The sequence below is a fragment of the Meles meles genome, chromosome 21, assembly GCF_922984935.1.
Source record: "Meles meles chromosome 21, mMelMel3.1 paternal haplotype, whole genome shotgun sequence".
NCBI classification, from domain to species: Eukaryota; Metazoa; Chordata; class Mammalia; order Carnivora; family Mustelidae; genus Meles; species Meles meles.
The window spans coordinates 43,504,988-43,527,154 of record NC_060086.1 but is presented as its reverse complement, the minus strand read 5'-3'; the positions used below and the strand labels follow the sequence as shown (position 1 = coordinate 43,527,154).

Here is a 22,167-nt window from a genome sequence, read left to right as displayed (position 1 = left end):
ACGGACGGGCGGCCATGTGGGCCAATGGCGAGAGTCCCGGGCCGCCGCACTCGGTCGGTCCCGCCCCGCCTGCGCGCGCAGCCCCGCCTCCGCCTCGCTCTTGCCAATTGGCCAATGGCGAGCGCCGCCGGGCACGCCGGCCAGGGATTGGCGGCGCCGGGACGCTGGGGGCGGGCACGGCGCGCGCGGCGGCGCGGGAGGTTCGGAGCGGGCGGCGGGGCGGCGGGGAGCGAGCGCCATGGGCGACCCGGAGCTCGAGCTGGCCGGTGCCCAGGACGACTTCCACAGCCAGTTCGCCGACGAGCTGGAGGTGCTGGCCGAGCTGGAAGGTGGGCGCGGGCCCTGCCGCAGCCTCTTCCCCCGTAGTCCGGGAGGGCTGCCTGGAGGAGGGGAGGGGAGCGGGGGGCGCGAGGCTGGAACCGCGCCGCCGCGGGAGCCCTGGCCTGCCGTGGGGACGCGCCCACCCGCGCAGCTGCTGTCAACCTCGTCTCCTGCAGGGACGGCGGCCCTGTCGCCCTCCAAGGACCCCTGGCCCCCGGTGGGCCGGTCCCGCCTGCCGTTCGAGGAGGCCGCCGCTGGAGGGGGCGCCGCCGCTCCCTGCGCTCCGGGGGCACCTGCAGAGAACCGCGGAGGCAGTGCGAGGAAGCGGCAGCTGGCCGGCCACGTCGCGAGGGACAGGACCTTGCCCCCAAGTATGTCCTCCGGGGTCCGGGGCCCAGGGGTGGGGTGTGAGGCTGGGGAAGAGCCTCTGTTCCTCCCGTCTGCCTCCCCAGCCCCCAGGGTCAAACGGCTTAGGCTGGAGGTCGTCAAGAAGCTGGACTTCAGGCCGGAGGAAATGGAGGAGCCGCCCCTTCCTGACTCCCCTGCGGGGGACATCACCCCCCCACCGAGTCCCGAGGTCCCCACTGAACCTCGGAGCAAGGGGTGTGTGGCTTGGGACGCGGGTCTCCAGAGGCCTGCGGCGGAGGGTGGGTGGGGGTGTGTGTGGTTGTGCGGATCTGGGTTCCTCTGATGGTAGCGGGAGGTGAGAGGCCCCAAGACAGCCCCTGTCCCTTCCCAGGGCCTTGGACGGTGGTGTCGACGTGGGGCTCCTGCAGGCCTCGCTGGCAGCCCGAAATCCTGTCCTGAGGCGGCCCCCTGTCCTGGAGGACTATGTCAGTGTGACCTCCACGGGGGGTAGCCGGGCTTTTCTGGTCCTGCGGGCTGATCCAGTGGGCACAGGGGTGCAGGTGGGTGCTGTGTGGCCACGAGAGAGGTGGGGGGCTCCGTGCTGCCCAGGAGATCCTAGACCTCCATCCCCGCCCGGGCCCTGGGGACGCGTCCGGAAGTTTAGCAGGCCTGTGTCCCTTCCGCGCTCTCCCTCGGATCTCCTTCACCTTTTGTGCGTGTGTCTCCCGTGGAGTCGTTCCTATCCCGGCGTCTTGGTGCGTTGGCGTTCTTGGTTAGAGAGGGAGCTTGTCCTGTTGTTGGTCTGTTCGTGCCGAAAATCGCCACCTGGGTCTCTGAGCACTGTTGGGAGGGGGTCCGGGGTGGTTATGTCCCGGAAGGTGGTGAAGGCTGCCCTCACTTTGCTGCAGACCCCTTTCCTTGATCTCTGGCGGCGAGGCCGCGGGCAGCTGGATCTGTTGGGTGTGCCCTTCGCATCCCTGAAGGAGCAGGTGGATAACGAGGTGCGCTTGCTGGGAGAAGGGTGGTTCCGGGGGGGACTGCATGTCGGAGCCATTCAGATCCCAACCTCTGGTGTTCGCACAGCGGAGGCAGCAGCTGCTCGAGGAGGCCCATCGGCTCTCAGACACGCTTCGCAGGTGACACGGTGGGCCCTTCCACCCCTGGCCTCCCACCCATAGTCGGGGGCGCGCAGTCCCTCCAAAGGCACGATGTTCTCCAGCCTCAGGTCGGAGGAGGTCCAGCCTTTGGCGGCTCCCGAGGAAGAGCTGGCCAGCAACCAAGACGAGTCCCAGCACTGCCTCTGGGTGGACAAGTTTGCCCCTCGGTCCTACACGGAGCTGCTCAGTGACGACGTGAGACCTTTTTCTTGTTCAAGCGTGACTTTTTTTTTTTTTTTTTTTTTTGCGAGAAATGGAAGGTGCAGGTTTCAGCTGAACCTCGTGTTGTCAGCAATGGAAGAGATGCTTTTTGGCTTTTAAAGGTTCTGTTTATTTGAGAGAGGGAGCGAGCACAAGGGGGAAGGGGCAGAGGGAGAGGGAGAAGCAGACTCCTCGCTGAACAGGGAGCCTGACGCGGGGCTGGATCCCAGGGCTCTGAGATCATGACCCGAGCTGAAGGCAGACGCTTCCCTGCCTAGGCCCCCAGGCGCCCCAGAAGAGGTGGTTTTGGTTTGCACATTTGAGTTGTGGATGGGGACGCTGAGGCCCGCACGGGGCTGGCACACTCCGCGTCACCCGTGATCTGGGCTCTGGGACCCATACCTGCCCCCGTCACCCGGAACTTCTGTTTCCTTTCTTCCTCTCTTGAAAGCTGATGGTGGGATGCTCCTGGGATGGTGGGGGTGGGGCTGAAGGGGTCAGGGTTGTAGGGATGGAGAGTCTGATATGAGCCTCCCTCTGCCACTCACCGGTCGTTTGTCATTTAGCTTCAGCCTCCTTGGGTGTTTGCAGGTTGATCCGAAGGGCAGGCACAGGGGGTCCTCCGTGCTGGCCGTTCCTCCAGGCCACGCCTCTCTTCCTGCAGTTCACTAACCGCTGCCTCCTCAAGTGGTTAAAGCTGTGGGACCTGGTGGTGTTCGGTCGAGAGAGGCCTGCCAGGAGGCCGAGGCCCGGCGTGGAGCTGGCCCGGGGTGGCAAAGAGGCCGCGAGCTCCAGCAAATGGAAGAGCCACGAGCAGGTGCTGGAGGACATGCTAGAGGCTGAGCTGGACCCAAGCCGGCGGCCCCGGCAGAAGGTGAGATCCTGCCCCAGCCCCGTGGCTGTGCTCTCGGGCGTCCGGTGCCTTCGCGGCCTCGCGGGGTCCCGAGGCACACTTAGTGCTCCCACGGTTGGGGCGTTGAGAACACCAGCGTGTCAGCGTGGAACGTCGGTGTCGGGGGTCGGACTCTGAGGCTGTTTTCCTGGCTCGGTTACAGCGTGTGCTCTCGGGAGGATCCTGGCCCTTCCCGGGATGCTCATGGTGGTGGGGGTTTCTTGGGGTCAGACGTGCCAGCGGTGGCCGTGCCTCTGCCCTACGTCCTCGTTCCTCGTCCCTCGTGCGACTTTCGCTCTGACGCGTCGCGTGTGAGGCGTCAGCATGCTGGGGTCCTTTCTCGGTCGGTTGCCACAGCGGGGCTGGGCGTGCGTCCCTTCGTAGCAGGCCTCACGAGACAGGGTTTTCAGCCTCAAGGTCGAGGTGGGCGTGGGGGGGTCCCTCGAGTGGTGACGGGTTGTAGCAGGTGGGCCTGTGTGTTGTCTTGGCCTCAGGTGGCGCTGCTCTGTGGGCCCCCAGGGCTCGGCAAGACCACCCTGGCCCACGTGATTGCACGGCATGCTGGGTATTGCGTGGTGGAGATGAATGCGAGGTGAGTGGCCGGAGGCCAGCCTCCGCCGTGACGCAGCCCTGAGGCCCCAGTGGGTTGGAGGCGGGGATGGCAGAGTGGAGCCCTTGCTGCGTCAGGGCTCGTTGGGGCGGTCGCCTTGAGATGTAGGTGTGGTGGTTCCGCCCTGGGAGGTGGTCCTGCCAGGGACCTTGGTTGCTCTTGGCCGAGGCGGTGCTGCCCTGACGGCTTTGCCCCTGGCCTCATGGTTCCAGTGACGACCGCAGCCCCGAGGCCTTCCGCACGTGCATTGAAGCGGCCACGCAGATGGAGTCCGTGCTGGGTGCTGGTGGGAAGCCCAACTGCCTGGTCATCGACGAGATCGATGGGGCCCCCGTGGTGGGCCTCCTGGGGGCCCCAGTTGGGGGGACAGGTGGGTGGGCAACGGGCCGGGGCTCACTGTGTCCTTTTCGCACTTCCTAGGCTGCCATCAACGTTCTCCTGAACATCCTGGACCGCAAGGGCCCGCAGGACGCAGAGCCCGGGGGTCCGGTTCCTGCGAGTGGGGGGCGGCGGCGCCGGGCTGAGGGGGGGCTCCTGATGAGGCCTATCATCTGCGTCTGCAATGACCAGTGAGCGCGGCGGGGCAGGGCTGTGGGCGGGAGGGGGTGTCGGGGGTCCCCCGGCAGGAGGGCAGCAGCCCGGGGAGGGCGCACCCCAGCCCCACCTGACTGCCTCTGCTCGCTGGGCTGTGGCACACCCGCCACGCCCCTGCCGAGGCAGTGAGCTGTGTGCGGCTGTGCCCTGCAGGTTCGTGCCCGCCCTGCGGCCGCTGAGACAGCAGGCCTTCCTGCTGCACTTCCCGCCCATACTGTCCTCCAGGCTCGCACAGCGGCTGCAGGAGGTGCGTGATGGTTGGCGTGGGGGCACGTGACTGGCGGGCCGCGTGGCTGACGACGGGGTTGGGGGACGCGCCTCCTGTCCTGGCCCCCGTGTCCTTCTCCCTTGCCGTCCCGTCTCGTATCCCGGGCCCCATCCCCCAGGTGGCCCCAGGATGTGTTGGGGGGGACGTGGTTCAAAGCAGGGATATGTGGTGGTCGTTCTGTGTTCCGGGGAAATGGGGGCCTCGGGGTGGGTTTCTGGGGCGCGGCCGCCCACTCTCCTGCCCCGGCAGATCTCCCTGCGGCAGGGCATGAGGGCCGACCCGGGGGCGCTGGCCGCTCTGTGTGAGAAGACAGATAACGACATCCGTGCCTGCGTCAACACGCTGCAGGTGGGCGGGTGCATGGGGGGCGGCTGCTTGGGGGCAGCCAGGCGGGCTGCCTCTCACCAGCCCTGCCCCGTGTCAGTTCCTCCATGGGCGGGGCCGGCGAGAGCTGAGTGTGCAGGCGGTGTGGACCACGCCGGTCGGCCTCAAGGACCAACGCAAGGGGCTGTTCTCTGTGTGGCAGGAGGTGTTCCAGCTGCCCCGGGTGCAGAGGTAAGCGGGAGGGCCTGCCTCCACCGCCAGCCTGGGAGCTGCACGGGCCTTGGGTGCTTCCGGGTCCCGCAGAGCATCGTCCGTGTGCAGATGCCTGGGCCGCTTCGGGGAGCACGGCCGCCACAGAGGGGGACGAAGAGGGGGCCCCATTCCAGCCTCGACCCCCCCCCCCCGCAGGCAACGCTGGGGCCAGGACCCGGCCCTGCCTCTGCACATGCTCCCGGTCAGTGACGGACACCTGGGTGTGGGGCCCTGTGCTGCCGAGGCGCCGCTGACCACGGCTTCCCAGCGCTTCTACCATATTCTGCGCGTGGCTGCCTCCGCAGGCGAGCACGAGAAGGTGGTTCAGGTAACCCCGCCCTGCCTGGAACGTTCTCAGACGTGCCAGTTTGCTAGCACCCGGCCGCGTCTCTGTCCCCAGGGGACGGGCGATGTTTCAGACGCCGTCACCCTCATGGAGAAACGGGATGGGAGTGAGGGGTGGCGGACACGGCCTCAGGGAGCTGTCAGAGGTGACGGGCGAGCAGGGACAGAGGCCGGGGAGGAGGGACTAGTTGGAGGCAGGCTGGGCTGATGGGAGGTGGGCTGGGTGCGCGGGGGAGGGGGCAGTCACCTGACTGCTGGGGTCACTTCAGTTGCTGGTCGGGCCACGTGAGTGGGACACGAGAGTCCCCATCCTGGATGTGAGCTGTGGTAACGGACACGTGCGGCAGGGCAGGTGGGGGACGTTGGGGCTGGAGCAGGTGGCAGAGATACCCCCCACCCCCGGAGCCTGGTCTTAGCCGTCTCCCCGAGTAAGCTGTGGATTAGCGGCTGTGGATCTGAATAAATCCGGAATCTGCGCCCCGAGAGCATGGGGGTCTCACGGGGAGCGAGAACGGGGGGGGGGGTCTGTGCCCTCCATCCTGGCCGCAGAGCTTCCTCTGGGGAGGGGGTGGGTCTCGGAGGCTGGGTTCCTCAAGGCCGTCGCGGGCCAGGGGTTCCTTTCCGGCAGCTCTTGGGGCTCTGGTCAGAACCGTGCGGGTGGCAGGCTGGGCCTTCCTGGCTCCTCCTTTGAGGCTTCAGGGCCACTTGCTGGTGCTGGTTGCTGTCCCAGAGACCTCGGACTTGGCAGGGCCGGTGAGAGGCGCAGGGTCCCGGCAGAGGGGGGTGCCTGTAAGTGGGCCGGGGGCTGCTCAGCCGTCGGCCTGCCCGCTTACCCCCAGGGCCTGTTTGAGAACTTTCTGCGCCTGCGGCTGCGGGATCCCAGCCTGGGCACCGTGTGCGCGGCCCTCGACTGGCTGGCCTTCGACGACCTGCTGGGCCGCGCTGCCCACCACGGCCAGAGTTTCCAGCTGCTGCGCTACCTGCCCTTCCTGCCGGCGGCCTTCCACCTGCTCTTCGCGTCCAGCCACGTGCCGAGGATCGCTTTCCCCAGCAGCCAGCAGGAGGTGTGTCTCCCGCACCCCGCCCAGGCCCGAGGTCTGGCCCAGAGATCCTAGATCACCTAGACCCGCTTCGTTCTCCACCCCAGGCCCAGAACCGGCTGAGCCGGAGGCAGAACCTCATCCAGACGCTGGTGGCGGGCATCGCACCGGCCACCCGCAGCCGAGCTACGCCTCAGGCTCTCGTCCTGGACGCCCTCTGTCTGATTCTGGACATCCTGGCGCCCAAGTTGCGCCCTGTGAGTACCTCGTCCGGAGTGCAGAGTGGGGGTGTGGCGGCTGGCGGGGGTGGGCCCTGGCCATGCTCCGCGTCCGTGCCCACAGGTGAGCACGCAGTTGTACAGCAGCCGTGAGAAGCAGCAGCTGGCCGGCCTCGTGGGCACCATGCTTGCCTACAGCCTGACCTACCGCCAGGAGCGCCTGCCCGACGGGCAGTACGTCTACAGGCTGGAGCCGTGAGTCTGCGGCATTTGGGGGGGTTGCCAGGGGCAGGTTGGGCTCTGGGTGCTGTGGCAGGCAGGCCAGGCATCTCGGCCAGGTGTGAGTCTCACTTTCCCGTCGGTGGGGCAGTGGTAGGGGCTCAGTCCTGGCTCAGGGCTTGCACAGGTGTGATGGTGAGACGGGGTGTCCCCCTTACGGGGGTTATTGCAGAGGGTCTGCCTGCCCCAGTGTCCCCCAGGCACTGCTTCCAGAGGGCCCTGGAGCTCCCCAGGCTCTGCTGTCCCAGGCTGAGATGTTCCCCGGGGCCCTGCTGCCCAGCAAGGGGACCATTGCCATCCCTCTCTGTGCTGTTTGAGTGAGTTGGTAACGGTGATGGTTCTCAGTGCTCAGCCCCGGCCTTGAACCCAGGCCCCGCACTGTCGTCTCGTTTCTTCATTCTGCGGCCCTGGGACCGTTCCCTTATGCCCACGAGCAGTTGGGGAAACTGAGGCTTGGGGTGGGTGACCCCTTGCTGCTCTGGGGTACAGGCATTGTATTACCAGGACTGAATCCCATACTGCAGCTCCTGCTCTGTGGCGTTTGGGACTGGGGTGGTAGGCGGCACCTGCCTGTCCCTGCTGATGGCCGTTGCCTCTTGACTCACGCTGAGAGCAGGAACGTGGAGGAGGTGTGTTGCTTTCCTGAGCTGCCCGCCCGCAAACCCCTCACCTACCAGGCCAAGCAGCTCATTGCCCGAGAGATCGAAATGGAGAAGATGCGGCGGGCGGAGGCCTTGGCCCGGGTTGGGGACAGCCCCCAGGTAGGCCTGCCCAGGGCTCTGGGGCCGTCGGAAGGGACAGCGTCCCGGAGTGGCCCTGCCCGGTCAGCCCTCACCACCCCTTCGGTCTGCAGGCAGACGGGGTTCCCCTGGGGGCCGAGGCTCTGCCGGGGGCTGCTGGGGACGAAGGGGGCCGCGGCCGTGAGGAGCGGCAGCTGCAGCGGCGGCTGGAGCGCATCCTGGAGAGAGCCGCCCTGGAGGAGAAGGTGCGGGGAGTGGCGGCCGGTTCTTGGTCCCGGGGGGCCTGTCTCTTGTCTGCCGCTCAGCCTGGAGCATTCCCTGTGGCCCCAGCTTCCCCTGCGGCCAAGGGGGGCTGTGCTGGTTGTGGTAGGAGGGAGCTGCTGGGTGGGTGATGAGGGACCGCAGGGACGCATGCCGGCGAGTCTGCTTGGCCGGGAGGGGAGGGGAGGCGGGCCTCTGCTTCCATAGCCTGGGGCCACTGGCTCCTCCCCCAGGGCAGGGAGTGACCGCCGCAGGTCTGTCCTGAGAGCCTGACCAGCCTGCCCTTTTCAGCCCGAGAGGGACTTCTTTGGTCGTGTGGTCGTCAAGAGAGCAGCAACCCCGAGTGCAGGTGCTTGGAGCGTGGGAGGGGTGGGGGTAGGCGGGGGGGAGGGGTGGGGGTAGGCGGGGGGGAGGGGCGGGGGTAGGCGGGGGGAGGGGCGGGGGTAGGCGGGGGAGGCAGGGAACAACCATGCGGCCTTCCCAGGAGACACGGCCCCAGAGACGGATGCGGCTGAGCGGCGCATGGGCACGGCGGTGGGCAGGAGTGACGTCTGGTTTCGATTCAAGGAGGGTGTCTCCAACGCCGTGCGGCGCAGTGTCCACATCAGGGACCTGCTGTAGTGGACGCTGCCCCCCCTGCCAGGAACCCAGGCTGGGTACCTCCCCCTGTGCTGGACGCCCCAGGGACCACGCTTGATGCTGTCGGGTTGCGTTTTCTCCATCAGGAAATGTACAAAAGCACGGATGCTCTCAGAAAGTCCTTATAAAAGTCACACCTTTATGGAGTCGTCCTCCCTCGGGAGCAAGAGCCTGGGGGCGGGGCCTCACAGGATGGCACACTTGCCCTTTTCCACCCACGGGTTGTTCTTCATGAGGTCGGGGTTCAGGAACGGGTCCTTGGGGATCCCATCCTCGATCCACTTGAGGAGCCTGTGGGTGGGCAAGGTGTGGGGTGAGGCTGAGCAGGTGCTGCCGGGCTCCTTCGAAGGCTGCCCGGTGGCTCGGTGCGGGTCGTGGTTCTGGCTCATGCAAACGAGTGCAGGGCAGGGAAATGACATGCAGATCGGAGCCGGCCTGGGCTGGGGGGGGTCCCGGGGACTTACTCAGGGATGGTCTTGGACGACATCTCCCTCTTGAAGGCCAGCTGGTACTTGAGACTCTCCACCTCCTTCTTCATCTGGGGCACATCCCACTCCTCCATGGCGTCGGGGGCTTCGGAAGTGGCCAGCCTGGGGCTGGAGGGCCCAGGAGGGAGAGACAGCCAGGGGGCTGCCGGCCTGCAGTCACCCCGCAGGGGCTCCCTCCCCACCAGACCGATGCCCAGTCTGCTGCAGGGGAGACCCCCAGGGACTGTACCACCCCTATCCTGGGGGCCCCAGAGGTAGCCACACGGCCCACAGGGTGCTGAGCCTGGAGCTGAGGACCCACTGATGAGGCCCCGTGTGGCCGCCTCGCCCCCATGGGGTTAATTAGCTGCAGAGGAAAGTTTCTGCTCATAGCTGCGTCCTCCCCTCCCACCCCCGGCGAGCCTGTCTACGGCCTGGTTTCTCGGGAGAGCGAAGGGGCAGTGTTTCGGTAAGAGCAGGGCCAGGCACACAGCACAGGGTTCCCGGAAGCCCACCCTCCAACTGCAGGGCCCACTGCCCACTCCCTGTTGCAGAGGGGGCACCCCAGACCACCAGGTGAGGGGTGGGCCGCGCCCGGCCTCCCTGGGCCATGGGCTGTCCCTCTGCTTTGCATGGGGAAGCCTATCCAAGGGAAATTAATCTTGGGGCCTGGAGGATTTGGCTGCAATTTGCATCTCTAGCCCAGGGGTTTGGGGGCGGAGTAGGTGCTCAGGGTTATGGGGTCACCGGCTGCACAGCTGGTCTGGGACTTGGAGTGCCTACAGCCTTCTGCTGCCCCATGTCTGCCCCCACACTGACAAGCCGCCTGGCCCAGTTTCTGCCTGTGTACCAGCCTGGCAGAGCGGGCTGCTTCCGGCCTCCCCCACTAAAGCCCATTCCAGCGGCCCAGGGAGTCCCCCACTGGCCCTCAGGCCCTGCTCCCATCACGGGAGGCTGAGAGCCAGGGGACTGGGTTTCTGGACCTTGGGAGGGTGGGCAGGGGGTGACAGGAGTTTGACCCTGTCTGCACCAGCCTGTGGAGGGGACTCCACGCTGGAAAATCTCCATCTTGGGGGGGGGGGGTCGGCCCTGCCGGTTGGGGACAGAGCAGCCCCACTAGGAGTCCTGGAAGGGTCAGAGCCAGCAGGAGAGCATAACCTGCCTTTTGGGGGGGCAGCCAATGGGGGACATGCGGTCGCTCCCCTCCCAGAGACCCCCAGTCCAGCATCCCCACCCCTGGCAGGGACAGCCACGTGGTGGTGGGCTCTCCGCGGCGGGGGCGGGGGCGGCCGCCTCGCCCGCAGCCCCCACCGCCTGCCCTGCCTGCCCTACCTGCGCGCAGCGCCGCCGGAGCCGGCCGCCCGTCCCGCGCGCCCCGCGACGCCCCCGGCCACGGCGCTCGGCGGGCACTGCGGGCGGCGCGCACGGCGCAGGACGCGGCTTCCCTCCCCTTCGGCCGCCCCGCCCCCGCCCCCGCCCCGCCCCGCCCGCCGGAACACCGAGGGGGGTCTTCCCCGCCAGGGGGTCAGGCCTGTTGGGCCGCGCAGGACTGCCGCCCTCGGCTCCAAGACCACCAGGCAGGGGCATCCCGGGGTTAGGATGGTCCAGGTCAGCCCGGTGGGACCCGGGCGAGTCCCACAAGCCCCCGCCTCGGTTTCCTGCTCTGCACCGGGGACCAGCTCACGGGACCTACCTTGGACGGTGCCGGCGAGGGCCAACTGACAAGGACCAAGTGATGGTGAGTGACAGCGAGGGCCAAGTGAGTGAGTGAGCGGGCGCACAGGCGGCCAGAGCCCAGGCAGGTGCCCCGCCCACTCCTGCCACCTGGGGCCAGGCCCTGGCACCACCCCCCTCCCCTCTGCCCTCCTCCTCTGAGCTGGGTCAACCCCCGGGACTTGGCCTTACCAAGCACGCTCGGCAGCCCCCGCGTGTGGGAGAGGCAGGGATGGCCGTGTGGAGTCAGCTCTGGCGGTGGACCGTGGTCTCCCACGGAGGGCTGGCCGCAAAGACTTGGAGCCATTGGACTATACGTAGCCGCCCGTGCCCTGAGAAGCTAGAGTTGCAGGCCAGGGGGGAGTAACAGGGATGCGGCCCGGACACTGCACCCCCAGGGGGCTCGGCAGTGTCTGCTGACGGGCCTTGGGGCCCTCGACAGGGTCCTGCCCTGGAGCTGAGCCCCCCATATCCAGGCCGGCGGTGGGCTGACTGGGTAGCTGCCCTGAGGGCCGGGCGTGCGTCCACGCTTCCGCTGACCCTGGGCTGGGAATAGCCAGACTTACTCTGTGCAGGCCCCGGGGTGCGCTGGGAATGTGCTGCCTCTGGAGGGTGTGTCTGCCTCAGGAGGGCCCTAGGCCAGGCTGAGCAGCGTTGGGGGCTCTGGGGAGGGAGGGGGCCTTCCTCCCTGCAGGCCGGTCCCCTCTCTGCCTGCTCCTCAGCCAGCTCATGGTGGGACCCAAGCAGACGCTCACTCTGCCTTCCTCCCCTCAGGGACGGACCACATCCTGGTCTCCGAAGCCTGATGCCCCGGGTGTGTCTGGCAGGCCCTGCTGCCCGGCTCTTGGAGTGCTGCCCTTGGGGCCACTGGGTGACGCAGGCACCGGGCTGCCTCCTGGGCGGGGGGTCCCCAAGCAGCAACAGCAGCCACGGAAGGTCGGAAGCGCCCCGCTTCCCAGCCTCCACCCTGCAGAGCCCGGGACTAGGCCTTCAGCAGGAGCGCCGGCGGCCCCCTCTGTGCTGGGGGCCTGTGACTGGTCATTGTGTCCTCATCTAGGAGGCAGGATGGGGTGCCCCCTGCCCCTTTGGGCTCCTGAGCCCTCCCTGATGTGATTCTTTGAAAGGGGGTCAGCTGGGCCTCCCTGGCCCCTCACGCAGCAACACGGTGACGCATCCGGAGGCCCTTCTGGAACTGGGGCATGACAGGAAAATGAGGGATTAATTTTATTATGGATTTATGGGGCGTGGGGGGCTTAGAGCCAGGGTCACTGCCGGCCTCCTCAGGGCAGATGGCCGGCAGTGCTGGCCTCACTCCACCCTGAACGCTCCTGTGGCCCGGGGTGTTGCTCACACAGGCGGGCAGCCCAGGGGAGGGCATCATGTTGGTCCTCGGGACTGGTCCTGGGAGGTCCAGTCCTCCTCGGGACTGGAACAAGGTTTGGGCTGAGACCTGGGCCAGCCTGACCCTGCCACCCATCATGCCTTCCATTCAGACTGCGCAGAACAGGGTACCCAGGGCCAAGCTTTGGCCTGACAGCGTCTGGAGGGCCCCGTGGGAGAAGGCCTGGAGTCTGCCTCCGGGCCCTGCTTTGTGGGCGCTGTTCGAACCCTCTACACCCAGGGGCACCTGAGCGCAGCAGGGCAGCAGGGCGCGTCGGCACGACGGCGGGAGCCAGGCCGGCACACGGGAGCTGCGTGGGGCATGGGGTCCTGCACGTCTCCAGTTCTGTGCTCTTTCCAGCCTCTGGGCACGGCCACGTCTGCTGGTGTGTGGACTCTCCAGGCTCAGATGTGGTCCTCGTGCTGACCGCAGCCCTGAATAACGGAGGCCACCACTCTGTGTGTTGGGCCTGCTGGTGCATGCCTGCTCTCTGCGACCACCCAGGATTCCTGGGACACTGGACGGGGGGAGCAGGGACAGCTTGTCCTCCAGCAGACTGCCACCCTGCAGACACCCAGAGCGGCTCCAGAGAGACCAGACACTGCTGAAATTAGCTCCGCTAACTGGGCTGCTGGTGAGACCCAGCGTGCTCCCCGTGGCCTAGAAACGGCCGGGCTGCCGACACACGGGTGGATGTGCGCTGAGGGCTGGGCCTCTGCTGTGCAGGAATCAAGAACCGGTGTGTGTGGGGTGCCCTGATCCCTTCTGGGTGGGGCGCCAAAGAGGGCTCAGGGAGGAGAGGGAGGATAGGTTCCCACCAGACAGGAACCCGCAGTCTAGTGCCGTCCCTGACACCACTCTGAGCTGTGAGTTCTCCCCTGGTGGAGGCCAGAGCTGGGGTGTCTGTCACTGGCTCACGAACGTTGGGTCATGCTGGCGACCAGGGCCGCCCCGGCTGCCGTCGGCACAGTGCGAGGCCACGGGCACACTCGGCTACTGCTGAGACCAGACTCCGAGACACAGCCTGGGGCAGACGGCCAGCCTGCGTACAGGCACGGGAGGCCCAAGGTGACAGCGGCTCTGCTTCAGACGGCTCGGCGGGGGTCAGCCCCCCAGCCCCCCCGGGGCCACCGCCTCGTCTGGAGGTGGTGAAGCCTGAGGACACGGGGTCAGTGCTGAGGGCCCGGGCTGGCGGGGGCCGGGGTGTCAGCACGCCATGCCGGGCTTACGACAGCCCCACGGGAACGTGCCCCCTTGTTTCTGCCCCTGCCATGACCGGCAGAGCCAAATACCAGGACAGCAAAATCGGCAAAGAAACCGTTTACTTGCCTCGTTAAACAGAGCTCGTGAAAAAGTGGAGATCGCTCTTACGTGATCTTGGGAAGCTTGTGAGCCACGGGCAAGGATAACTGGCGCTCCCTTTGGTGACGCGTCCAAGGAACGTAAGACACGACTCCGGGGAGGCCCGGTCCGGCGGGTGGCTGCGGCTGGCAGGACAGCTCGAGTCGGTGTCCGAGAAGCCACTTCGGCGGACTTGGTTGCTTCCAGCAGCCCTGTGGCCGGGGAGCAAGGCCAGGGTCCGCAGGGCAGCGGGCCTGGGGCCTCAACTCTCTGCCCCAAGGTGAGAGCGCCCTCAAGCAGCTCCTGAACACCAACCAAAGGGACCCGTGCTTTCTGAAACAGACATGAATGTGCGAAGTTACAGGTGGTCCCTGTCTCGTGACGGTCTGGAGGGGTGTCCCATGATGCGTGGCAGGGCACAGGTGAGGCCAGCTGTCACCCGCTCACGGAGATTCCAGTCTGCAGGTGAACGAGCCCCTTTTCTACCAGCCCTGCAGGCCCCGGCTGGCAAAGCTACCCCGTCTCGGGGGGTGCTTGCTTTGAGATGAGGAAGATGACCCCCTTTGCCCCATCACCCGTGGAGTGAAGAAGAGACAGCTCGGTGCTGCCCCCTCCCCCCAGGGCCAGCGGCCAAGACCAGACCCCGGGGACCCGTCCTTGCGAAGGGGTCCTGCTGAGCTGAGACCCTCACACAAGGTTCACATCGTCTCATCTCTGCCGGGAGACAGAACCATGGGCAGGTACCACTTAGTGCCCTAGGTGTCCTGCTACCAGACGGGACCGGAGACTCCCAGCGGCCTGTGTGTGTGGCCCCCAGGTGCAGGGACAGGTGCAGCGGCTTGCACCCAGTCAGGCCTGGGTCCGTCGCCTGTGCAGGCGCAGAACACTTCAGCACACAGCTGCTTCTGGTCTGGCGGCACCCACAGGCCACGCGGGTCACTGGCCAATGAGGCTCACGCTGCTTGGGGGTCCCAGCACATCACTAGTGAGTCTGCCAGTCTGCGCCCCCAAAGACACACGCACCACAAAGCAGGGTGGATGGACGCGGTCTGGGCCTCTGGCTCATAGGGGCCCAGGCTGCTCTGACGGCTCAGCACCCTGCAGTGACTGCCCAGCTGACCCCTACCGCACTCAGCAGGGGTGGGGGCCCCACAGCTGTGGTGTGGATGAGGGACGGAGCTAGGGCTGGGGGTGGACAGACGGCCCTTTGCCTCCTGTGCTTGGCAGCCGACCACACGCACACAAGGTCCCCGACCAGGCAGAGCAAGGCAGGCCCAGTGTGAGCGCTCAGCGAGCTGTTCGTTCGCCGGTTCCGGCAGCAGCTCATTCTCCGCTGCTTCCCCGGAGGAAGCCGGTGCAGGACCGCTGTCGCTGCATCAGGAGCTGGGGCTGGGAGTGGCCGCACACGGTGACAGTGGTCCGACGGCCAAGCAGGGAGAGCCTCTGGTACCCCAGGTCACGCCCACCGCTGAAGGCAGTTTTATGCTGGAGGCCTTTTAGAAACAGGTTCAGGGCCCACAAGTTCTCCCTACCAGAGCAAACAGAGGAGACACCTCGGGGGACATGACTCTGTGCGTCTTCCCCCCAAAGGCCAGGAGAATGTCTAACAGCCAGGGCAGCATGTGGACCGCAGCCTGCACACAGAGGAGGGGGGCCTCAAGGCCCAGCTGGCAAACAGATGGTGTTCGGGAAGGGGTAAGAGGGGGCAGAATGAGTGAGACTGTGTGGAGGGGAGAGGCACCCTACGCAGACTGTCCATCCTGGAGATGAGTCGGGGCAGGGAGGGCTGCCCTTGTATTCCTGCGAGATGTTCTGGCTGTGCACACTGCCTGTGGCCAGCTGCCACGTGTCGGGGATCGTTCAGAGATAAGCCGGCGGCGATGGGATTGCAATCCAGACAGGCCGTCTGCTGCCCTGGGGCCATGTGTGGGGAAGGGCGGTCACAGGCCGGGGTAGGTGGGCAGCTGCACCTGAGGCGGCACCCCTGGGAGTCCCGGAGGGCGTGGTGGGAGCAGCTCACCGGCAAGTTCCCGGCAGACGCAGAGGGGCAAGGTGGGCACGGACTCTCCAGGATGGGGAAGAGCCAGCACAGGCCCCTGGTGTTCTGGGACACACAGGATGCTGTTCGGCGCCCGTCTGCAGGGAGCCGTGGCACCCAGGAAGCTGCCCGTTCCTCCTGAGGACTCCCCTGTGCAGGCCCCGCGGCCGAGGCCCCGCGCGGCTGCCTGGGGAGGAGACCTCAGCCCCGGTGGATGGGATGCTGGCCATTCACTGGGGTCGCGACCGAGACACCCCTCAGCCCCAGGGACGTGGTGGAACGCGGGCGGAGGCACAGCCCCCGGCGTCCGGGCCTGTCTTGCCCGAGTCCCGTGTGGCACTGCTTTACGGACGTGCTCGGGCCCACCCAGCGCTCCAGCCTGGCCGGGGCACAGGCAGAGCCCCCGGGGTAACGCCGTCCCGGCGACCCGCTGCAAAACCCTCGGCAGGAGCCGGAACAGGAAAGGCCCAGGCTTGCACCCCGTGCTGGAAGGCCCGGCCAGGCGGGTTCCGGTCCAAACCGGAGACTCGGCCCCGCCCCCCCCCGGCGTCAGCCCAAACCCGGGGGCACAGGCGTGGGGGCTGCGCACCCTGCCCAGGCTGGAGGCCGCTGCGAGGGTAGAGACCGTTCTCAGCGCGAAGGCCGGACGAGCGCGGCGGCCCCGGCTCGGACCGCAGGGAGCTGAGAGGGGCCGGAAGCCGGAGGACGAGGGCGGGGAGGGCCCGCTCCTCCGGGGCTGCTCTGGAAGGCCGGCCGGCCTCCATCCCCGCCGTGCGGGGGCGCTTTCAGGCAGGCGGGGGGCCGCGCGGGACCACGGTCCGACTTCCCCGCAGACTCCGGACCCGCCGAGCCGAGCCCAGCCACCGCCAGCTCTGCAAGCGCCCGTTTACTTCCGCCTTGGAAGATCACTTCCGGGTAAGCGCCGGAAGGGGCGGGGCATCCGGAGGGAGGGGACTCGCGTTACGTCACGCATGACGTTGCCGTCCTGGCCCGCGGCGGCGTGGGCGCGGCGGCGGGAGTCGCGCGGCCGAGGGGGGTGGCGTGTCGCCCGCCGACTTTCCGTTCCGGGAGCTCCCTTCCCGGCGTGGAGTTCGTCGGCCGGAGGCGCTTTGCCGGCTGTGTTGGGTTTTGGAAGATGACCTTCGGGGGGCCCGGGAGAGACACTCCCACCCGCGGCGTGGGTGAGCGAGTCGGGCCGTGCGACCCCGTGTAAACCCGAGCGTCGTAGGAGACCCGACAGCGGCGGGCGAGGACTCCGCTCAGGCCCCCCGCCCCCGTCTCCGCACCCAAGTTCCCCCAGGTCCCCCCAGGCCTCTCCCCCCAGCGTCTCCGCACTTAGCTCCCCCAGCAGGTCTCCCTTGAGCATCGGTGTGGGGGGGACAGACCTGGGGGGCTGAGGGGGAGGCCGAGGGGACAGACCTGGGGGGCCGAGGGGGAGCCCTTCGGTTCCTCAGCGACTCTCCACTCGGGTTCCCTCCGCCGGCACGGTCCTCCCTCAGGTGGTCTCCCCGGTCCCCCTCCAGGGTGTCGCCCAGCGTGCTCCCCTCTGAGCTTCCGAGGTCTCCCGCACGCAGCGAGTCCCCGGCCGCCCCCAGGTCTGGCGCTCAGGTCTCGGGCCGCGCTGTGCTGTCGGTGGACGAGGCCGGGAGCCCTGGCTTCCTGCGGGGGGACCGGGACCGCCGCCGCAGACCGGCCGCGGGGAGGCGTCTCTGCGTTCTGGAGCCGGGCGGCGGCCGGGCAGACGGGGACGGAGGCAAAGCTCGTGTTCCAGCGTGACCCGCCGAGGACAGCAGGCGGCGTCCCCAGCGGCCGGCGGTGGCTCGGGACACGCCGAGGGACAGGGACGGCGGGTTTGCAGGAGTGCGGAGGTGTGGCAGGGGCCCGGAAAGGAGCTGGATGTTTGGCTCCTGCGGAGCCTGGTGTCCGGGTCACCGCCGTCCAGGGCGGCCCCACCACGGTCTGCCGCGTCTGTGCCGCAGGCGGAGGCCAAGCGCCGCTCCACACCGCCCGCCCGGGGCCAGCGCGGTCCTGCCGGTGAGTCCCTGAGCTCTGGCCTCCGCCGGTTCCGTGCGTTCCCGCCGCGGGGCCGACCGTGTGCGCGCAAGCGGCAGGGTCTGGCCTTCGGGGAGCCCCTGTCTAGGGCGCGGCTGTGGCAGCAGCAGGACAGCGCGGCGGGCGCGCCCCGCGGGAGCTGGAGGACCCGGGGAGGTCTTGGGCGGACTGCGACCTGCACCTTGGGGCGGGCCTCGCCGGGACCGACTGTGACGCACGCTGCCCGCATCAGCACCGCAGACGGGCGCTTCTCGGGACTCTCCGCGGCCGTTTGACTCGGAGCACGGAGACCCGGGGCCTGGCGTGGAGGGGGCCGGGTGGGCTCCTCGGCCGCCCTCGGCGTCGGGGCCTGCTCCTGGGTGCGCCACTGCCCGGCGCTCGCCACTAGGTGGAGCCACAGGCGCGCGTGAGCGTCCCCGGCCCCCCCCCCTTCCCCCCCCCCCCCCCCGTCCCCGTCGGCTCCGACCGGCTGGGAACTGTGCCTGTGGCGGCGCGGCGCGCGGGGAGGAGTGTTTACCGCCTGACCCGGGGTCAGAGTACCGGTGCGCGTGAACTTTGTCTTCCGACGTCAAACCTACGGCGGTCGAGTTTGTGGCTCACGAAGGGAAGCGGCGTCGTTTTCCGGAAGCACCTGGAGGCGCTGTTCCCGTCTGTTCCCGTCTGTTCCCGTGTGTTCCCGTGTGTGCGGGTCCCCTCGAGGAGGGGCTGCACTTCCCGCTCTGCGCCTTCAGTCGCCAGCGGCGCTGCCATCGGGGCGCCCCTGGGACCCGCGGGGCCCTTCCGGAGAGTGCGCGTGGGAGGCAGTTCTTAGCAGCCGGGTGACGGTTGTGTCCTCCCTGCGCGCCCCACACCGGGTGACGGTTGTGTCCTCCCTGCGCGCCCCACACGCCCTTGCTGGTGCTCTGCCTGCGGTGATTTCCTGTGCTTTGACTCCTGTTGCTGAAGAGAGTCACACAAACGACGTCAAAGGATTTTGTTTTTTAAGATCTTATTTATTGATTTGACAGACAGAGATCACAAGTAGGCAGAGAGGTAGGCAGAGAGACAGGAGGAAGCAGACTCCCCGCCGAGCAGAGAGCCTGATGCGGGGCTCCATCCCAGGACCCTGAGATCATGACCCGAGCCAAAGGCAGAGGCTTTAACCCACTGAGCCACCCAGACGCCCCTAGGCTTCCTTTTTTTAAAAAAAAAAGTCGGCTGCACACGCGGTGGGGCTCAAACTCATGACCCTGAGAGCAAGAGTTGCATAATCTACCAACTGAGCCAGCCAGTTTTATTTTTTCATTTTATTTAATTGACAGAGACACAGCAAGAGAGGGAACACAAGCAGAGGGAGTGGGAGAGGGAGAAGCAGGCTTCCTACCAAGCAGCGAGCCCGATGCAGGGCTTGATCACAGGACCCTGGGAACATGACTTAAGCTGAAGGCGGACGCCTAATGACTGAGCTTCCCAGGCACCACCCCCTTTTTTTTGAAAGAGGGAGAACGAATCTTAAGCAGGCACCTGCCCAGTGTGGAGCCCACGTGGGAATCGATCTCATGACCCTGAGATCATGACCTGAGCAGAAATCAGGAGTCATTCACTTAACTGACTGAGCCAGCTAGGTCCCTTCTGCTTAGAGCAGTTGTAGGTCTCCGAGAAAACAGGGCAGAAAGGACAGACCTCCCATGTGCTGCTCTGCCCCGCGCACGGGCCCCACCAGTAACCTTTGTGGCAGGGCGACGCACCGGTCACAGCTGACGAGCGGCACGGACACGGGGTTGCTGCTGACGCGGGCACCCCACGTGCACGTCCTCCGCTGTTACCCGGTGCGTCCGTCTGTCCTGGGACCCAGTGGAGTCGGATCCTCCTGTCCCCTTGGACTCTTCTGGGTTGGAACCATCGGGATAGTGTCTCCGGCTTCTCTTAGTTTTGATGGCCTTGAGCTTCGGAGGTGTGCAGGACGCTTGTCGGTTGGGGTTGATGAGATGTTTCTCCCGTGGTTAGCTGAGGAAATGGCAACTGCCTCTGCCGCTGGGACCTCTCCGTGGGTCCCCCTTCTCTTCCCCGAGACGGAGAGGAGCTGGGGGGTGGGGAACGGCGGGGAGGGAAGGAGCGGGGAGGGGACGAGCACGTGGCACACCTGGCCACAGGACCCATAGCAGCCTCTGGCTCGGGCAGCACGTGGTGTCCCAGACGCGGCAACCACAGAGCAGGGCCAAGGGAAACGGGAGCCCAGCCTCCTTGAGCACCCGGTGAGAGCATCTGGCTGGGGGCCTCTGGTGGGAGGACCTGGATGGAACAGCTGGTTGGGAGAACCTAAAGGGGAGCACCTGGGAGGGGGCCCTGCGGCCCCTCCTCGCTTGGAGCCGCATCTCAGGGGGGAGCTCCTCATTTGCCCGTGGCGGGGCTCTGTCCAGGGAGCATGCATCTTCCCGCCTCAGCCTGCCAGTCTCCAGGGACCCTCTGGGCACCCTGACCCACCTGCCATCTCCCCGCTGGGCTTTCCCCTCAAGTGAGCTAATGGGAACATGCGCTCAGGCCGCCGTTGTGGTTGTGGGGGGGTCTTAGGGCTTTGAGGTGCTGCTTTTACCTGCCTTACCCCTTAGAATGTAGGTGAGGCTTTGAGAACCCCGTGTCTGCTGGTGCAGAGGACAGGTGGAGGGCAGCTTGGACTGGTCAAGGCAGCTCTGCTCCCAGCCCAGTGCGGGTTGTGGGTGACCCGCTTCTGCTGACGACCGAGCTCCGCAGGAAAGGGACAGGTGACGTGCGCGTGCACAAGCCGGGCAGAGTGGCGTGCTTTAGGAGCCTGGCAGGTACTCTGGCTTGAGTGGGCTGGCGACGCTGGGGACGACGGCGGTGATGGTGGTGAGCGCGGGGACGGTGGTGGCGACGTGCTGGAGCTGGGCCGCACGGCCTTGCCTGCGCCACGTCCTGGAGCTGCTGCTGACGGCCAGGACAGAGCCTGAGGGTCCGGACCCCGTCTCTCAGAACCGGTTCTAGCTCCGTTCCTTCCAACCACCTGACTTTGGCCGTGGAACACACACAGGACTGAAACGTGGTAACATCCGTGTCCTCTCATTGGAGTTATTTTTCTCAAGTTGGAGAAGGAACGTGTACCAGGAGTGCAGGAGTGGGCTCTGCCTGCAAACCAACGAGGTGTGCGCACACGCCAGTCAGTCGGACCATGGCCTGAATCATGGAAAGGCTCACTGCTCGGTCCTTTTCCGTACCCGGTGCGTTCGGAATTGATACAGTCTCTGGGTTGCGGACATTTCCGAGCACAGGTCTTTTGAAGGAAGTTAAGAGCACCTGTACCTGTTCTTGTTTTTGGAGGGAAGGAGAATTCATTCACCTTATGCCAAGTGGTGGAAACTCTGATGTGCTGGGACGGATGCTTTGACTTTTCTTATTGTCCGAGTGATCCCTTAGGTGCCCTAACATGAGTGTGGTCTTGCCAACAGAGTCAACCATGGTGAGGTTGGGTGCCGAGGGGAAGGAGCAGGGCAGCGGGCATAAGCAGACGCCTCTGTAAGCGCTCAGTGTCATTGTGTGGCCTCCGGAAAGCTGTCGGCTGAGTGGCTTCCATCAGGAGACGTTCTTCTGACCTTTACTTACTTAGGATAGCCTGGACCGTGAGCCCCTGGCCCGGCCCGGGGAACAGAGAGGCTTTGACCCCCCCTTCCACCCCTCCCCCTTCCTCAGCTCTGTCAGTGGCTTCCTGGGGTGAGGACCCCATACAGTCCCTCTCCTCTGCTGCCCGGCGGGGACCACAGTCTTATCTTCACTGGGTCTTCTAAACATCCTCACTTGGGAGACTGAGTGGCCCTTAAGAGAGCTGCTGGCCTGGTCTTAGAGGAAAGAGCAGATGGAGTTCACGTGAGAGCCACTCTGAGTGGCTCGGGAGGACATGGTCACAGCTGGGCGATGGTGTGATTGCCTCATGGTTAAAGGATTTGAAGGGGACTAGGATATGCCACCCCAGAATGTACCACTTTGACATGAGAATTATTTTGAGCTGAAGGCAGTTGAGAATCAGTAGATGCGGGGGAAATCCTTGTTGGAGCTTCCCTTATCTGAATATAAGAAGCTTCTGGGAAATAAGACTGTCATAAATTTCTTGTTTGGGGTAGGTCTACTCGCAAAGGGGATACCACAAATAAAACCTATCCTAACTCCCCTCTCCGGGGAAGTTTATGACTCTGAAAGAGACAGGAAGCCCGCTTATTCCTGTGTAGACCAGTGTTATCGCTAACTTCCTTGTATCTCAGTTATTTTCCTGAAACACATTGGTCTTTCCTAAAGAAACTATTTGTTCTTTCTTTAAAAAGGATTTTTCTCTGGGAGCCTGGGTGGCTCGGTCAGTTGAGGATCCAACTCTTGATTTCAGCTTAGGTCATGATCTCCGGGTTGTGAGATCGAGTCCTGCATTTGGCTCCACGCTCAGCAGGGAATCTGCTTGTCCACTCCCTCTGCCCCTCCCCAGATAAATAAATAAATAAATAAGAAAGGATTTTCCTCCCCTTTTCCTTATTTCTACTAAGTTAGGTACACAGACATCTAACTGAAACTTCTGGGCTAGCTACTTTTCTTGGCTCCCATATACACATAATTAAACTTTTTTGTTCTGTTAATCTGTTGCTTGTCAGTTTAATTGACAGACCCCAGGGAGAGAACATAAGAGGTACTTCTGCAGCCTTCTTCACA

The 22,167-nt window shown here is 65.9% G+C and overlaps 3 protein-coding genes across 8 annotated transcripts; 2 read left to right on the top strand and 1 right to left on the bottom strand.

Annotated features, from left to right (window-relative positions):
• Positions 1-189: 189 nt before the first annotated feature.
• CHTF18 (chromosome transmission fidelity factor 18) lies at positions 190-8,578 on the top strand. 4 transcript variants are annotated; one of them, XM_045994274.1, is made up of 22 exons: positions 190-329; positions 498-692; positions 774-924; positions 1,061-1,229; positions 1,578-1,670; positions 1,753-1,805; positions 1,889-2,021; positions 2,692-2,901; positions 3,414-3,511; positions 3,742-3,865; positions 3,950-4,098; positions 4,277-4,370; positions 4,641-4,739; positions 4,816-4,946; positions 5,124-5,295; positions 6,152-6,376; positions 6,460-6,609; positions 6,695-6,825; positions 7,527-7,610; positions 7,703-7,834; positions 8,142-8,199; positions 8,335-8,578. In XM_045994274.1, exons 1-22 carry the CDS (start codon positions 239-241, stop codon positions 8,545-8,547), a joined length of 2,955 nt encoding a protein of 984 aa, XP_045850230.1. In that variant the 5' UTR covers positions 190-238; the 3' UTR covers positions 8,548-8,578. The 4 variants fall into 4 exon arrangements, with proteins under 4 accessions (XP_045850230.1, XP_045850231.1, XP_045850228.1 ...); XM_045994275.1 differs by having other exon boundaries at positions 7,466-7,610; XM_045994272.1 differs by having other exon boundaries at positions 1,061-1,424.
• Positions 8,579-8,608: 30 nt separating this feature from the next.
• On the bottom strand, positions 8,609-10,737 carry GNG13 (G protein subunit gamma 13). 3 transcript variants are annotated; one of them, XM_045994277.1, is made up of 3 exons: positions 10,650-10,737; positions 8,954-9,085; positions 8,609-8,780 (listed from the first exon to the last, which is right to left on the bottom strand). In XM_045994277.1, the coding sequence occupies exons 2-3, from the start codon at positions 9,049-9,051 to the stop codon at positions 8,675-8,677; spliced, it is 204 nt and encodes a 67-aa protein (XP_045850233.1). In that variant the 5' UTR covers positions 9,052-9,085; positions 10,650-10,737; the 3' UTR covers positions 8,609-8,674. The 3 variants fall into 3 exon arrangements, with proteins under 3 accessions (XP_045850233.1, XP_045850234.1, XP_045850232.1); XM_045994278.1 differs by having other exon boundaries at positions 8,954-9,119; positions 10,650-10,685; XM_045994276.1 differs by lacking the exon at positions 10,650-10,737 and adding an exon at positions 10,289-10,358.
• A 2,604-nt stretch (positions 10,738-13,341) lies between these two features.
• LOC123933634 (translation initiation factor IF-2-like) lies at positions 13,342-16,568 on the top strand. The gene is made up of 2 exons (XM_045992972.1): positions 13,342-16,344; positions 16,501-16,568. The coding sequence occupies exons 1-2, from the start codon at positions 15,510-15,512 to the stop codon at positions 16,566-16,568; spliced, it is 903 nt and encodes a 300-aa protein (XP_045848928.1). The 5' UTR covers positions 13,342-15,509.
• The last annotated feature ends 5,599 nt before the right edge of the window (positions 16,569-22,167 follow it).

What these genes read in the sequence shown, in the direction of transcription:
- CHTF18 (XM_045994272.1), top strand. Translation starts at nt 239, where the DNA reads ATGGGCGACCCGGAGCTCGAGCTGGCCGGTGCCCAGGACGACTTCCAC. An exon ending in GTTCCTATCCCGGCGTCTTG is followed by an intron (nt 1,425 to 1,577) that starts GTGCGTTGGCGT and finishes ACTTTGCTGCAG; the next exon opens with ACCCCTTTCCTTGATCTCTG. An exon ending in TGGCGCCCAAGTTGCGCCCT is followed by an intron (nt 6,610 to 6,694) that starts GTGAGTACCTCG and finishes CCGTGCCCACAG; the next exon opens with GTGAGCACGCAGTTGTACAG.
- LOC123933634 (XM_045992972.1), top strand. Translation starts at nt 15,510, where the DNA reads ATGCTGTTCGGCGCCCGTCTGCAGGGAGCCGTGGCACCCAGGAAGCTG. An exon ending in CCTTGGAAGATCACTTCCGG is followed by an intron (nt 16,345 to 16,500) that starts GTAAGCGCCGGA and finishes CCGTTCCGGGAG; the next exon opens with CTCCCTTCCCGGCGTGGAGT.
- GNG13 (XM_045994277.1), bottom strand. Translation starts at nt 9,051, where the DNA reads ATGGAGGAGTGGGATGTGCCCCAGATGAAGAAGGAGGTGGAGAGTCTC. An exon ending in TCGTCCAAGACCATCCCTGA is followed by an intron (nt 8,781 to 8,953) that starts GTAAGTCCCCGG and finishes GCCCACCCACAG; the next exon opens with GCTCCTCAAGTGGATCGAGG.